The 14,070-nt window shown below is 44.2% G+C and overlaps 1 protein-coding gene across 1 annotated transcript in view; it reads left to right on the top strand.

Moving 5' to 3' along the window:
- The window catches only part of LOC126209884 (brachyurin-like), a 139,422-nt gene that overhangs the window by 61,390 nt on the left and 63,962 nt on the right, over positions 1-14,070 (top strand). Inside the window, exon 4 of the mRNA XM_049939008.1 lies at positions 7,328-7,426. Coding sequence (XP_049794965.1) covers positions 7,328-7,426 — 99 coding nt within the window. The remainder of the gene's footprint in view (positions 1-7,327; positions 7,427-14,070) is intronic.

Below are 14,070 nucleotides of genomic sequence, written 5' to 3'. Positions count from 1 at the left end.
AGCACTGTCATCAATGAGTTACTGGCTGTAATTGATGATCCTGATGGTGCCATTTTCTCTCATATCTAGGTCTCACAGCATACGTGGACAAGGTGGCATGACATAATCCCAGAACTTGAGTGACAAGAGTTAAAGTGTGCATTGCCTTGGGCCACTCTAGAAATGACTGTGTTGATTTCACGTTGTTTTCCCATCTTGCACCAAACTGTCACACTGTCAAGCAAGTTCAAATACACAGCGAATCATGGTACCCCTTAGGTTAATGGCACCAAGGGGCAGGAAAGGACACTCAGTTTATGTGCCTGGGGGCCTCATTCAATATGTTGAAGAGGCAATTCCAACAGCCATTGAGGGAACAGGGAGCAACCAACAGCAGATTGTGGCGCATGTTGTAATAAATGATGCCTGTCGTCTGGGCTCCTAGGTCATTCTTGGGTCATTCCAGCGACTGGCATAGAAGGTTGAAAAGATCAGCCTTGCGCATGAACATTCAGTGAAGTTCACAATTTGCAGCACTGTCGTCAGAACTTTGGTAGTGAGCATAATGGAAGGACTGAACGTAAGACGTCGAAAGTTCTGTGAAAAGTTAGGTTTCGACTTTCTGGACTTGCTCCATAGGTTTGAGAACTATAGGGTCCCATGAGTCTCAGAGCCGATCAGACTCATCACTGACGTAACTCAGTAATTGGTAATTAGGAAGCAGACCATCTCATTACGGAATGGAGTCAGTTTTGAGATGACAGGATTGCTCGAGAAGTGAGGTCTTTGCGACATATTGAGCATCTTGTTGTTTTGTGCTGATGAGTTTACAGCTAGAAGCGTTCATCCTCTGGGCTATGCCCAGCTTCTAGGCAACGGACAGAGGCGGGAAACAAGTGGTCCCATCTTCCAAAATTGCTGACTGCAAGTCTTAATCCTACTCAGGTAGCTTATTCAGTAATTTCGAAGGTGGTGCTACTGTCCTCGAATTCTTGGTGAGTGCATTCCACTGTAATTGTCTCACGTAGGTGGTGTTATAGTAATGTTTACAGGCAAAGGGTGGACAAGGAAAGTGCACTGTGCAGTATGATGGTTGAAGACTCAAGCGTTTGTCCATGGAGGGAACTGAATGTGCCACAAAGTGGAAGAAAACACTGGAACTGAAGTAGGGGTGTGACTCAAAGTCCTGAGACTGAGTTGGTGATACGTTGACAAGTTTCCAGATGGCAAACTGAATGTTCGACCACTGTCTGCTCACTATCTCCATGACTGAATATTCAATTGGTTTTTCCCATAACCATAGCCATCCCCTCGCCATATCCATATCCACTTGGCAATATTAATATCCACCTCTTCCCACCCTCCCTGTAACAAACTCCTATTCCCCAGCTTCTCTCCAGCCATCCTCTTCTGCCCCTCTATCCTCACTATTAGTCCTCTCTGGCCATACTCCCCCCGTTCACCCCCTCCTCAATCCACATCACACTTCTCTCAAGTAGTGCCCGACCCCAAGTGTGGGCCCTGTCAAACAGGTCCATAGAGCAGGCCAAAACTATTCCCTCAACATACCTGTATGTAAACGAGACCTAAAATCGATTTTTGCACCCACCATATAGGCTGCTATGCAAGACAGGTTGATAAAGCAGGTCAATACTCCTCCAACACAATACACCTGGCATACATGACAACCTACACACCTCTGACACGTAGGCTGCCTTGAAGAGAAGGACGATAAGGCAGGCCAATACTATTCCCAGACATGTCAGGTCAGGGCAGTGTAAATGGCAGGGCTGAAGAAAACACTTTCTTGCCTGTAACTCCACTCCAATTGGAGCTAGGAGATTATAAACAAAACAGAGCCAATACTCCTGAAGATTGCTATCAGGGTGCGAAATTTGGTCGACATTGATTGTTGGGTTTGGGAAGATATCCCTTATGTACATGCCTACATGCTTCTTTATACAGTACACAAGTACACATTGTACTAGATCCTCCCCCCCCCCCCCTGCCTTCGAGCTTAGCTCACATCTGTATTCTATATACACTCCTGGAAATTGAAATAAGAACACCGTGAATTCATTGTCCCAGGAAGGGGAAACTTTATTGACACATTCCTGGGGTCAGATACATCACATGATCACACTGACAGAACCACAGGCACATAGACACAGGCAACAGAGCATGCACAATGTCGGCACTAGTACAGTGTATATCCACCTTTCGCAGCAATGCAGGCTGCTATTCTCCCATGGAGACGATCGTAGAGATGCTGGATGTAGTCCTGTGGAACGGCTTGCCATGCCATTTCCACCTGGCGCCTCAGTTGGACCAGCGTTCGTGCTGGACGTGCAGACCGCGTGAGACGACGCTTCATCCAGTCCCAAACATGCTCAATGGGGGACAGATCCGGAGATCTTGCTGGCCAGGGTAGTTGACTTACACCTTCTAGAGCACGTTGGGTGGCACGGGATACATGCGGACGTGCATTGTCCTGTTGGAACAGCAAGTTCCCCTGCCGGTCTAGGAATGGTAGTTCGATGGGTTCGATGACGGTTTGGATGTACCGTGCACTATTCAGTGTCCCCTCGACGATCACCAGTGGTGTACGGCCAGTGTAGGAGATCGCTCCCCACACCATGATGCCGGGTGTTGGCCCTGTGTGCCTCGGTCGTATGCAGTCCTGATTGTGGCGCTCACCTGCACGGCGCCAAACACGCATACGACCATCATTGGCACCAAGGCAGAAGCGACTCTCATCGCTGAAGACGACACGTCTCCATTCGTCCCTCCATTCACGCCTGTCGCGACACCACTGGAGGCGGGCTGCACGGTGTTGGGGCGTGAGCGGAAGACGGCCTAACGGTGTGCGGGACCGTAGCCCAGCTTCATGGAGACGGTAGCGAATGGTCCTCGCCGATACCCCAGGAGCAACAGTGTCCCTAATTTGCTGGGAAGTGGCGGTGCGGTCCCCTACGGCACTGCGTAGGATCCTACGGTCTTGGCGTGCATCCGTGCGTCGCTGCGGTCCGGTCCCAGGTCGACGGGCACGTGCACCTTCCGCCGACCACTGGCGACAACATCGATGTACTGTGGAGACCTCACGCCCCACGTGTTGAGCAATTCGGCGGTACGTCCACCCGGCCTCCCGCATGCCCACTATACGCCCTCGCTCAAAGTCCGTCAACTGCACATACGGTTCACGTCCACGCTGTCGCGGCATGCTACCAGTGTTAAAGACTGCGATGGAGCTCCGTATGCCACGGCAAACTGGCTGACACTGACGGCGGCGGTGCACAAATGCTGCGCAGCTAGCGCCATTCGACGGCCAACACCGCGGTTCCTGGTGTGTCCGCTGTGCCGTGCGTGTGATCATTGCTTGTACAGCCCTCTCGCAGTGTCCGGAGCAAGTATGGTGGGTCTGACACACCGGTGTCAATGTGTTCTTTTTTCCATTTCCAGGAGTGTATATATACAGATATCTGTTCCTCTTGCTACATCTGCATCCACGTTATCATCCCATTTACATCTGTGTATCTCCTGCTCCCCCTCTTCTTTGTCCATCTCCTCCACCCACTCTTACTGCCCATACCCTCCTCCCCTCGCCACCCTTCCTTTTTTTTTCCACATCCTACTTGTCCATCTCCTGCTCCCCTCTTCCTTTTTCACCTTTCTTCTGCATCTCGCCCTTCTGTCTATTCAAACCATCCTCTGTCTCTTCATCTCCTCCTCCTCCTCTCTCTGCACATCTCCCCCATATCCACCCTCTGTGTGTCTCTTGTCTCACTTACTTCCTGCACCTTCCTCCTGCTCTCACTCTGTCCACCCCACCCTGCAAACCTTCTCTCTATACACTCTTACCCTCGTCCTACTTGCAGATGAAGATTATCAGTTTCCCTAAGGCACTGCTCCAGAGTATGGCCTCTTTGAGGGTACAGTCCAGCATATGCATGAGCAGCAGCAGGAGCAGCAGCATGGTTATCGGATACACGCAGTACAAAATGGATATCGATGTATTCATCGTTTGTGTACTTCTTCATCGGGAAGGTCCAGTTATGGTTAGTAGTCAAGTACACCGGTTTATCTTGTCCTTTTTCAATTCCATTTACTATTGTTCTGCCTCACCTATATTCAGTTGCATCAATCCGTATCCTCTTTCACTTCAGCCTCAAGCATTTGCTCAACTTAGCATGAATTTGAGCAACATGGGCAGTATTCATGTTGTCTGAATATTTAGACATAAATAAAATTTTAAGATAATCTCTTTCTGTTGCTGTAGTACCCAAACTGAAGTTCTATAGTACTAAAAAATCTACTTTTGCAGCAGATCTGAAGATCTAGACATTTTTTATGGAAATAATCCCTCGTAAGTCCTGGTCCATTGACCATTTATCAAGACTTGTGGGAAATTATATATTTTTTCTGTATATCTACTGCAGTCCGCAGAATACACCTTGTCCAAACTGCCTCGCATTACTCTCCAGTAGCCTGCCTCCTGCAGTTCTCGGCCAACACCATTCTCTTCGTATTGGCTATGAAAAGGATTAGTGCTATTCTAGTAAAGAAAACCATGGGAAAATGAGGGATAAAGTGGAAAATATTTTTTAAAACTACAAAAGGCTTAATTAAGAAAACTGCAAGTTTTTCTGCAAACTCGTTATTATTTAATAATTACTAATACACAATAATATTTTTGGAAAACGAGAGAATAAAACTTTTTATTCCAAAATGAGAAAGTACGTCATTTGCCCCATTCTGCCCCAGGCTTTATGCATAATGCGGCGGTGAAGACAAGCCGTTATAAAAACATATAGAACTAGTGGAAACGCAGAATTTTTGTTTCGCTCTACATTTATTTCGTTTTAAGAGAGTATAAGGTTTTAATTACAGCATTCAACGCCTGTGTCCTTTTCTTAAGGAGAGAGTATAAGGTTTCAACTACAGCATACAACGCCTGTTTACTTTTCTTAACACTGTTCATAGCCTGACATTCCAATGAAATGCACTCTTCCTCTCGTAGTCTGTGACTTCAAGATTCTCGGTATGTGTTGAGTGGCCATATAATATAAGAAGAACTGAGAAGTGTGTTGATGCCTTAGAAAATTCCACAAAATATGTCTCCATCCACTGGTGTGTACCTCAGTCCAATCTCTTGGCGGCAGTTGTAACTCAGATTCTTTCTGTTGCTTCTTTTGAGGAAAAATAGGCATCAGGGCCGTGTAAGCGCCGCTTGCCGACGTACAGATAAGGGAGGTTGCAGTTTCAACCCTTTCTGCAAATAGTAATGACCTGACTTGACGTTTCCCCTTGCAAGTTATGATTTTCTATTGGTTTTTAGGGTTCACTGAAATAGCTGTTTCACCGCAATGAAATATTTGAGAGGCTGTTAGTATGTGCTTCTCAAGTAAACTTGTTGACAACGAAAAAAAGTATCTACAGCTAGTTTATTAAAGCACATGGCTCTGGCACCATATACTGCTTCGGGATTGCGGATAAATAAAACAGGATGTCTCTTAATCAATCCGTTAACCCAATCCTCGCCGGCGAGTTCATGCCTTTCTTACAGCGAACTGCCAGTCTCAGCAAGTCTCTCATTTTAGACCGAATAACCTAGCCTTCATTGTTTTGCGTAGTTCGTGAGCTCAAGTTCCTACTCTTCCATAAATACATTTTTAAACTTGCCAGACATTTTTTGAATTTTTTAGTCAGGGTTTTCTCTTCTTTTTCTGGTGCATCTTTACAGAGTAGACTGGGGAAGAGCAAATTGGTTTGAAGCCTTTAGATACTCATACAGGCCAGAAATAACCACATCGACAGGACTGTTAATTGCCTCAATAGACATGGATATATACATTACCTTAGTTAAAAAATGATTTGGAATCCCAAGACAGGAGCAAAATATGACGCAACAGGAACTTCACACCTCAGCGCTCAACACAAAAAACGTGACTGCCGTAGTTGAAGAGCACCAAGGTCATATAGTTCAACTTGTTGCAGCTAACTGGCAGCATCTCCTTTACACCTAAAGACATCGATCTTCATTCCGCCCCAGTCCCCCGTTCTACTCTAGGTTCCATTAGAGTGTTTTGATTTCGTTTATTTTATTATGATGATCGTGTCTCCCAATGTAAGTCGGCGACAACAAAATATTTTTTTTCAGTCGGAGAAGATCCCACCACAACGAGAAACGACTTTGTTTTAATGATGTCCACCCCAAACGCTGTATCATGTCCGTACCATTCTCTCCTCTATTTCTCGATGATACAAAACGTGCTGCCCTTATTTGAACTTTGTCGTTGTACTCCATTAATCCTATCCGGTAAGGATCCCACACCGCGCAGCAGTACTCCAAAAGAGGACGTACAAGCGTTGTGGAAGCAGTCTCTGTAGTAGACCTGTTCCATCTTCTAAGTGTTTTGCCAATGAAACGCAGTCTTTGGTTCGATTCCCCCCCCCCCCCCCCCCCCCAACTTTTCTATGTGCTCTGTCCAATTTAAGGGGAGCGATGGGTTTTCCCGTCTGTGACATACCATATGTCGCACGTGTCCTCTGGGATATGCTAAAGAAAAGTCACTTCAAGGCAAATATCTAAAGCCGAGAAGCAGAAGCAGTCAGATAATCTCAAAAAAAAAAGTTCATAATTGTAATTCCTAGGTACTGAGCTCACTTTGCAGCCTTTAGATTTGATTGATTTGTCGTGTTACCAAAGTTTAACGGATTCCTTGTAGCACTCATGTGGATGGCCTCTCACTTTTCACTATTTAGCGTCATTTGCCAATTTTCCCACCATACAGATATCTTTTCTAACTCGTTTTGCAATTTGTTTTGATCTTCTGGTGACTTTACTAGACGATAAATGACAGCATCATCTGCAAGCAACCTAAGATGGCTGCTCCATTACCTTGGGGAACATCAGAAATCACTTTCGCTTCACACGATGACTTTCCGTCAGTTACTACGAACTGTAATCTCTGTGACAGAAAATCACGACCCAGTCGAATAACTGAGACGATATTCCATAAGCACGCAGTTTGATTACAAGCCGCTTGTGATGTAGGGAAATCTAGAAATACGGCAGCAATTTGAAAACCCTTGTCGATAGCACTCAGCACTTCATGTCGGTAAAGAGCTATCTGTGTTTCACCAGAATGATATTTTCTAAATGCGTGTTGACTATGTGTCAATGGAACCTCTTCGAGTTAATTTGTCTTCCTTTCCCACTAAGACGATGGAGAGTGACATAAAAGAGAAGAGAAAAAAAGCGTGTAACCGGATGGTATTGCTTTTTGCATTTACAGAATCCATACATAAAGGATTGTCTGCATAAATAATTTAACATTTTTTCCTCAAGGTTTCATCAAGCTGGTGACGTTGCCTTCCCCCAGCGAGGTCAATGCAACCTTCGTGGGAAAACGTGCCTTGATGGCCGGCTGGGGAAAACGGGAGGGGGGTAAGTTACTGACATCGTTTAGTTTATGATACAGTACTGAATTAAGTTTGTTTCGATCGTTTAAAACCCCCTGTGTACCTTGCCATTTCGTGGAAAGTATGGCGTTGTTGGTCATTTCTGATTATTTTCGCGAAGAAATGTAGCTGCAAATACCATAAGTTCCGTAATGACTATTTGCACACTACGGAAGAAGCACACATTTCGATCGGTAGCGTTACACGGCCAGTTTCACACGGATATACGAAATGTTCGGAAATACCCATAACAACCTTCTAAGAACCGTACAGGGGAGAAGTAATAATACTTTGATTGGGAACCTATGTCCAGAAGCGTACCATTTCGGTTCTACAATGGTTTCAATTCAGATCTTTAACTTATCCACTTCTGCTTGAGGAAATGAATTAGGTGTGACACAGTACAATTATTAGGTAATAATTCGAAAGGAAACATAATGAAATCTCCATTTATCATTGAAGCATATTTATTTTTATTACAACTTGAACATCATATGTTTAATTTCAGAACAAAAAAGAGCCCGGCATACTGTACGTACAGAAAAGTACCGATGCACTACAGCTGCGGATAGATGTGGTGACCACAAATATTGTTACAGACATCGTGCCTATGAAGCATGTTCTGGTACGCACTTTCCGTCCCACCTGGTGTCTTTTCGTTTTCTAGTGCAGTGGCCAGAACACATGCCAGTTGATCTTCCGGTGTCTGTACAGCAGTCTTGTAAATTAAGCTTAGCATTCGACCCCACATCAGGTGGCCGTTTGATGCGGTACACTATGTTTCATCCTGCCTACCCCACTGAAAACCAGGACAGGCAAGTCTGGGACGTTTCTCTTTCTCTCATCAGACGTGGACACGTTACACATCTGAAGTGAAACCGTCGTAGAACGGGAGTCCTCGACATGGGTCCCCATCAAAAACATCATGAACTCACTCCCCTCTCCAGACTTTTGTAACGGGAATTTCGTAAACAAAATAATCACACTTGCATCACAACTCAACATGCCTTACACATTATCAGTCTGAAAATATAGGAAAACAAATACCTACAGGCACACACATCCAGTTCCTTTGAGAGCTTGGCAGGAACTTCCACTTCCAGCTGAGGTGTTTTTATTTCGAGTTCACAGTGTCTATAAACATCAGTCGCGAATGAAATTCAGCCTGAATAACATTATTTTCGGCTAAGAAGCAGATTCAAACATAAATTAAGCCTACTAGAGGAATATATTAAGCAATACCACTGTTATCGGTTTTGAATACTGTTTACAGAAATATATTTACGCTGGGTTTACAAGACAAACAAAATAGTTTTGTGTTCAACTCCGCTCCGTGTAATGGTTTCATAGAGCTCTCCAAACCATCGTATCATGTGGAAGCCTACCCATTGCTGCGTAACTGCTGCAAACCATGCCCATTTGAATCCGCGTACAGTAATCAAGTTATGATATCCCACTACAATTTTTACGCACTTGCCCCTCCTAAATATTTCTTTCATTAACAGATCCATAATTCCCTGACACATCAGAATGTTTGCTATCACTCATCCCTCCTTTTAGTCAAGTTATGTCACACGTGGTGTCACTGCCAGACACCACACTTGCTAGGTGGTAGCTTAAATCGGCCGCGGTCCATTAGTACATGTCGGACCCGTGTGTCGCCACTGTGTGATCGCAGACCGAGCGCCACCACACGGCAGGTCTCGAGAGACGTACGAGAACTCGCCCCAGTTGTACGACGACGTTGCTAGCGACTACTGACGAAGCCTTTGCTCTCATTTGGCGAGAGACAGTTAGAATAGCCTTCAGCTAAGTTAATGGCTACGACTTAGCAAGGCGCCAATTGTATCAGTGCATGTATCTTACGAGTCTCATTTGTATAGTCAAGAGAGATGTATCACAAGGATTGATTAAAAGTTAAGTATATTCCAAAGCTACGTATTTTCTTTATAGCAGTCATAACGTATCCTGTTCCAGACTTGACGCCAGTCGGCGTGTGTGTACGCGTGCCTTTCGGCTTCCTTCTCAGTGTGGCGTAGCCGGCCGAAGTGGCCGTGCGGTTAAAGGCGCTGCAGTCTGGAACCGCAAGACCGCTACGGTCGCAGGTTCGAATCCTGCCTCGGGCATGGATGTTTGTGATGTCCTTAGATTAGTTAGGTTTAACTAGTTCTCAGTTCTAGGGGACTAATGACCTCAGACGTTGAGTCCCATAGTGCTCAGAGCCATTTGAACCATTTTTCAGTGTGGCGTAGCTCGCTTGTTACGCCACAACATCACAAATACCTTTTCTTCCCTATTCGATTGCGTCCCTCATTAATCCAATCTACCCATCTAATCTTCAGCATTTTTTTGGAATTACAACATTTCAAAAGCTTCTCTAACGTACCAACGGTACTTACCGTCTGCTTCCCTCCATCAGGCGTGCAAGTATATCTCTGTTCGTGTGTAGAAGTGGTTGCGTTCTGTCTGTGCCAGGTGGGAAGCGTGGATCGTGGAATGGGTTAGACATAGAAAAACGGTTATTTGTGCATTGATGAAAGAGTTTCTCTGCTAAATAAGTTAATTTAATGGGTGAAGGTAGCCTACTTTTATGATAAACAACTCTCGTATCCGTCGGCCGTCATAATTTAACTTATTATTTACTACAGAAATTGATTGGTAATGATGACTGTTGCCGACTTACGTGGTCGGCCTTAATCAAAACGATATTTCATTCAATTTTGATTTACAATTAAATGATTTTGTGCAGTTGTCTATTTTATAACAATATTAATCTTCAGTGGAAATTATTTGTTACGTCAATGAACGATAGACTCGCTGAATCTTAAAACACGACCATATAAGTTGAACAATGGAATATACTTTTCATATTAATTTCCTCGGCTAGTCAGTTCACTTTAAAGCAAGAAATCTTTAGTCGTTAATTACAATTGCGACCCACATACGCCCGAGAGTATTTCTTCTTACCTCAGTTAACCATTGCATTGTAGTCGGAGTCCTGCTCTGGCTTTCGGCTGTTGTACTGAAAATAAGAATCTTAATGCTACGCATTTTCTGCAACGTCGGGCGGCTGTGGAGAAAAATGTATATTATGTTAACAGCGGGCGAGTTTTTCGCTTCCGCTAATTTTTATAAGTTAATATCGCCACGTAATTGCGTCGTTAGGTGCATCGGCCGCTGCGATTGTTGTACTGTAAATTACTCGAATGCAGGTTAATTCAAGGAAGGCGGACATGAAATCGGGATCACCTCTTACAAATTAAAAGTGAACAATAATATTAAATCAATGTATTATCTGCTTAATTAGTACAAATATGCTTACATTTGCAAGCACTCGAAAGATGTCCGTCTACACGCAACCAAGACAAGAGAAGAAGTGAAGACGACTAAAAAATTAACAAAAGAGCGTATCTTGTCGTCTCTTTTGATCATTTTGTTATATTTCTTTGACCTCGTAACTTACACAGAGAAATTATTATAATACGGATACATAAGAAAAATACATGTTGGCCTGAGCGGCTAGTGTCCACTTATTGTTCAATTTTTAAATGTCTCTTCTTTATAGATACTGTTTTTAAGTCTTTTCTTAGCATTTCACTGGGGACGCTATACAACCCATTCCCTTGTACTATTATATTGTTATTACTATTATCTTGTTTACAAAGTGGTACAATGGTTTAATGATAAATTTAGAAAAGGACACACGCATTTTGATAATAGTGTCAGACAGATCTAGATAAAACAAACAAGTAAGAAAAGAAGTAAACTCTGCAGAAATGTATTCTGAAATGTACTATACTTACGGAACATTAATTAACACAAATGGACATCCGTTCCTAACTGACTTGCTTGGCTGAACACAACACAAAGGACGGTTTCGTGTACTATTCCAAATTAAACACTGAACAGGACGAACAGGCACATTTCTGACAGCATCAAACGTAATATACACTCTGCGCGATTGCAATACATCATTTACCTTTGCTGCATAATGTGTCATTGTGTAGCCTCGCCCTTCCTAATCGGCCTACTGGATAGCGATATAACCGACTGTGATCGCATATGCCAAATGATATTTTACAGTGAGTAAGCAAAGCAATGAAGAATGGAAGAACTACATAAGTTCGGTAGTGGGAAAGGCGAATAGTTGACTTTGTATTCTTAGAGGAATCTATTAAAGAGCAGCTCGTCTACACTCGTGCTCATAAATTAAGGATAATTGCAGGATGTGGTGCCACACACCGTGGCACTACACAAAACTGGCGCCAATAGCTTAGGCACATAGGGAACATACACGACACAGATCTGTAAGTCCACGGTATTGGTGATAAGCTGAGAAAACCGTCCCGAAACACATTTGCTACAAAACGCCACTGTTTCCTGCGCATGTACCCCGACATCAGTATGGTATATGATCACCATGCACACGTACTCAGGCCGCACAACGGGTTGGCATACTCTGGATCAGGTGGTCGAGCAGCTGATGGGGTATAGCCTCCCATTCTTGCACCAGTGCGTCGGAGCTCCTGAAGTGTCGTGGGGGTTTGAAGACGTGCAGCGACACGTCGACCGAGAGCATGCCAGACGTGCTAGATGGGGTTTATGTCTGGAGAACAGGCAGGCCACTCCATTCGCCTGATATCTTCTGTTTCAAGGTACTCCTCCATGATGGCAGCTCGGTGCGGTCGTGCATTATCATCCATCAGGAGGAAGGTGGGACCCACTGCACTCCTGAAAAGGCGGACATACAGGTGCAAAATTACGTTCCGATACACCTGACCCCCCCCCCCCCCCCCATGAACCATGGACCTTGCCGTCGGTGGGGAGGCTTGCGTGCCTCAGCGATACAGATGGCCGTACCGTAGGTGCAACCACAACGGAGGGGTATCTGTTGAGAGGCCAGACAAACATGTGGTTCCTGAAGAGGGGCAGCAGCCTTTTCAGTAGTTGCAGGGGCAACAGTCTGGATGATTGACTGATCTGGCCTTGTAACATTAACCAAAACGGCCTTGCTGTGCTGGTACTGCGAACGGCTGAAAGCAAGGGGAAACTACAGCCGTAATTTTTCCCGAGGACATGCAGCTTTACTGTATGATTAAATGATGATGGCGTCCTCTTGGGTAAAATATTCCGGAGGTAAAATAGTCCCCCATTCGGATCTCCGGGCGGGGACTACTCAAGAGGACGTCATTATCAGGAGAAAGAAAACTGGCGTTCTACGGATCGGAGCGTGGAATGTCAGATCCCTTAATCGGGCAGGTAGTTTAGAAAATTTAAAAAGTTAGATATAGTGGGAATTAGTGAAGTTCGGTGGCAGGAGGAACAAGACTTTTGGTCAGGTGAATACAGGGTTATAAATACAAAATCAAATAGGGGTAATGCAGGAGTAGGTTTCATAATGAATAAAAAAATAGGAGTGCGGGTTAGCTACTGCAAGCAGCATAGTGAACGCATTATTGTGGCCAAGATAGACACAAAGCCCATGCCTACTACAGTAGTACAAGTTTATAAGCCAACTAGCTCTGCAGATGATGAAGAAATTGAAGAAATGTATGACGAGATAAAAGAAATTATTCAGGTAGTGAAGGGAGACGAAAATTTAATAGTCATGGGTGACTGGAATTCGTCAGTAGGAAAAGGGAGAGAAGGAAACATAGTAGGTGCATATGGATTGGGGGGAAGAAATGGAAGAGGAAGCCGCCTTGTAGAATTTTGCACAGAGCATAACTTAATCATAGCTAACACTTGGGTCAAGAATCATAAAAGAAGGTTGTATATCTGGAAGAATCCTGGAGATACTAAAAGGTATCAGATAGATTATATAATGGTAAGACAGAGATTTAGGAACCAGGTTTTAAATTGTAAGACATTTCCAGGGGCAGATGTGGATTCTGACCACAATCTATTGGTTATGAACTGCAGATTGAAACTGAAGAAACTGCAAAAAGGTGGGAATTTAAGGAGATGGGACCTGGATAAACTGAAAGAACCAGAGGTTGTAGAGAGTTTCAGGGAGAGCATAAGGGGACAATTGACAGGAATGGGGGAAAGAAATACAGTAGAAGAAGAATGGGTAGCTCTGAGGGATGAAGTAGTGAAGGCAGCAGACGATCAAGTAGGTAAAAAGGCGAGGGCTAATAGAAATCCTTGGGTAACAGAAGAAATATTGAATTTAATTGATGAAAGGAGAAAATATAAAAATGCAGTGAATGAAGCAGGCAAAAAGGAATACAAACGTCTCAAAAATGAGATCGACAGGAAGTGCAAAATGGCTAAGCAGGGATGGCTAGAGGACAAATGTAAGGATGTAGAGGCTTGTCTCACTAGGGGTAAGATAGATACTGCCTACAGGAAAATTAAAGAGACCTTTGGAGAGAAGAGAACCACTTGTATGAATATCAAGAGCTCAGACGGCAACCCAGTTCTAAGCAAAGAAGGGAAGGCAGAAACGTGGAAGGAGTATATAGAAGGTTTATACAAGGGCGATGTACTCGAGGACAATATTATGGAAATGGAACAGGATGTAGACGAAGACGAAATGGGGGATAAGATACTGCGTTAAGAGTTTGACAGAGCACTGAAAGACCTGAGTCGAAACAAGGCCCCGGGAGTAGACAACATTCCATTAGA

The sequence above is a fragment of the Schistocerca nitens genome, chromosome 10 (genome assembly GCF_023898315.1).
Source record: "Schistocerca nitens isolate TAMUIC-IGC-003100 chromosome 10, iqSchNite1.1, whole genome shotgun sequence".
Taxonomy (NCBI): Eukaryota; Metazoa; Arthropoda; class Insecta; order Orthoptera; family Acrididae; genus Schistocerca; species Schistocerca nitens.
The sequence above is the reverse complement of the archived record's forward strand: the minus strand, read 5'-3'. Positions and strand labels throughout refer to the sequence as shown.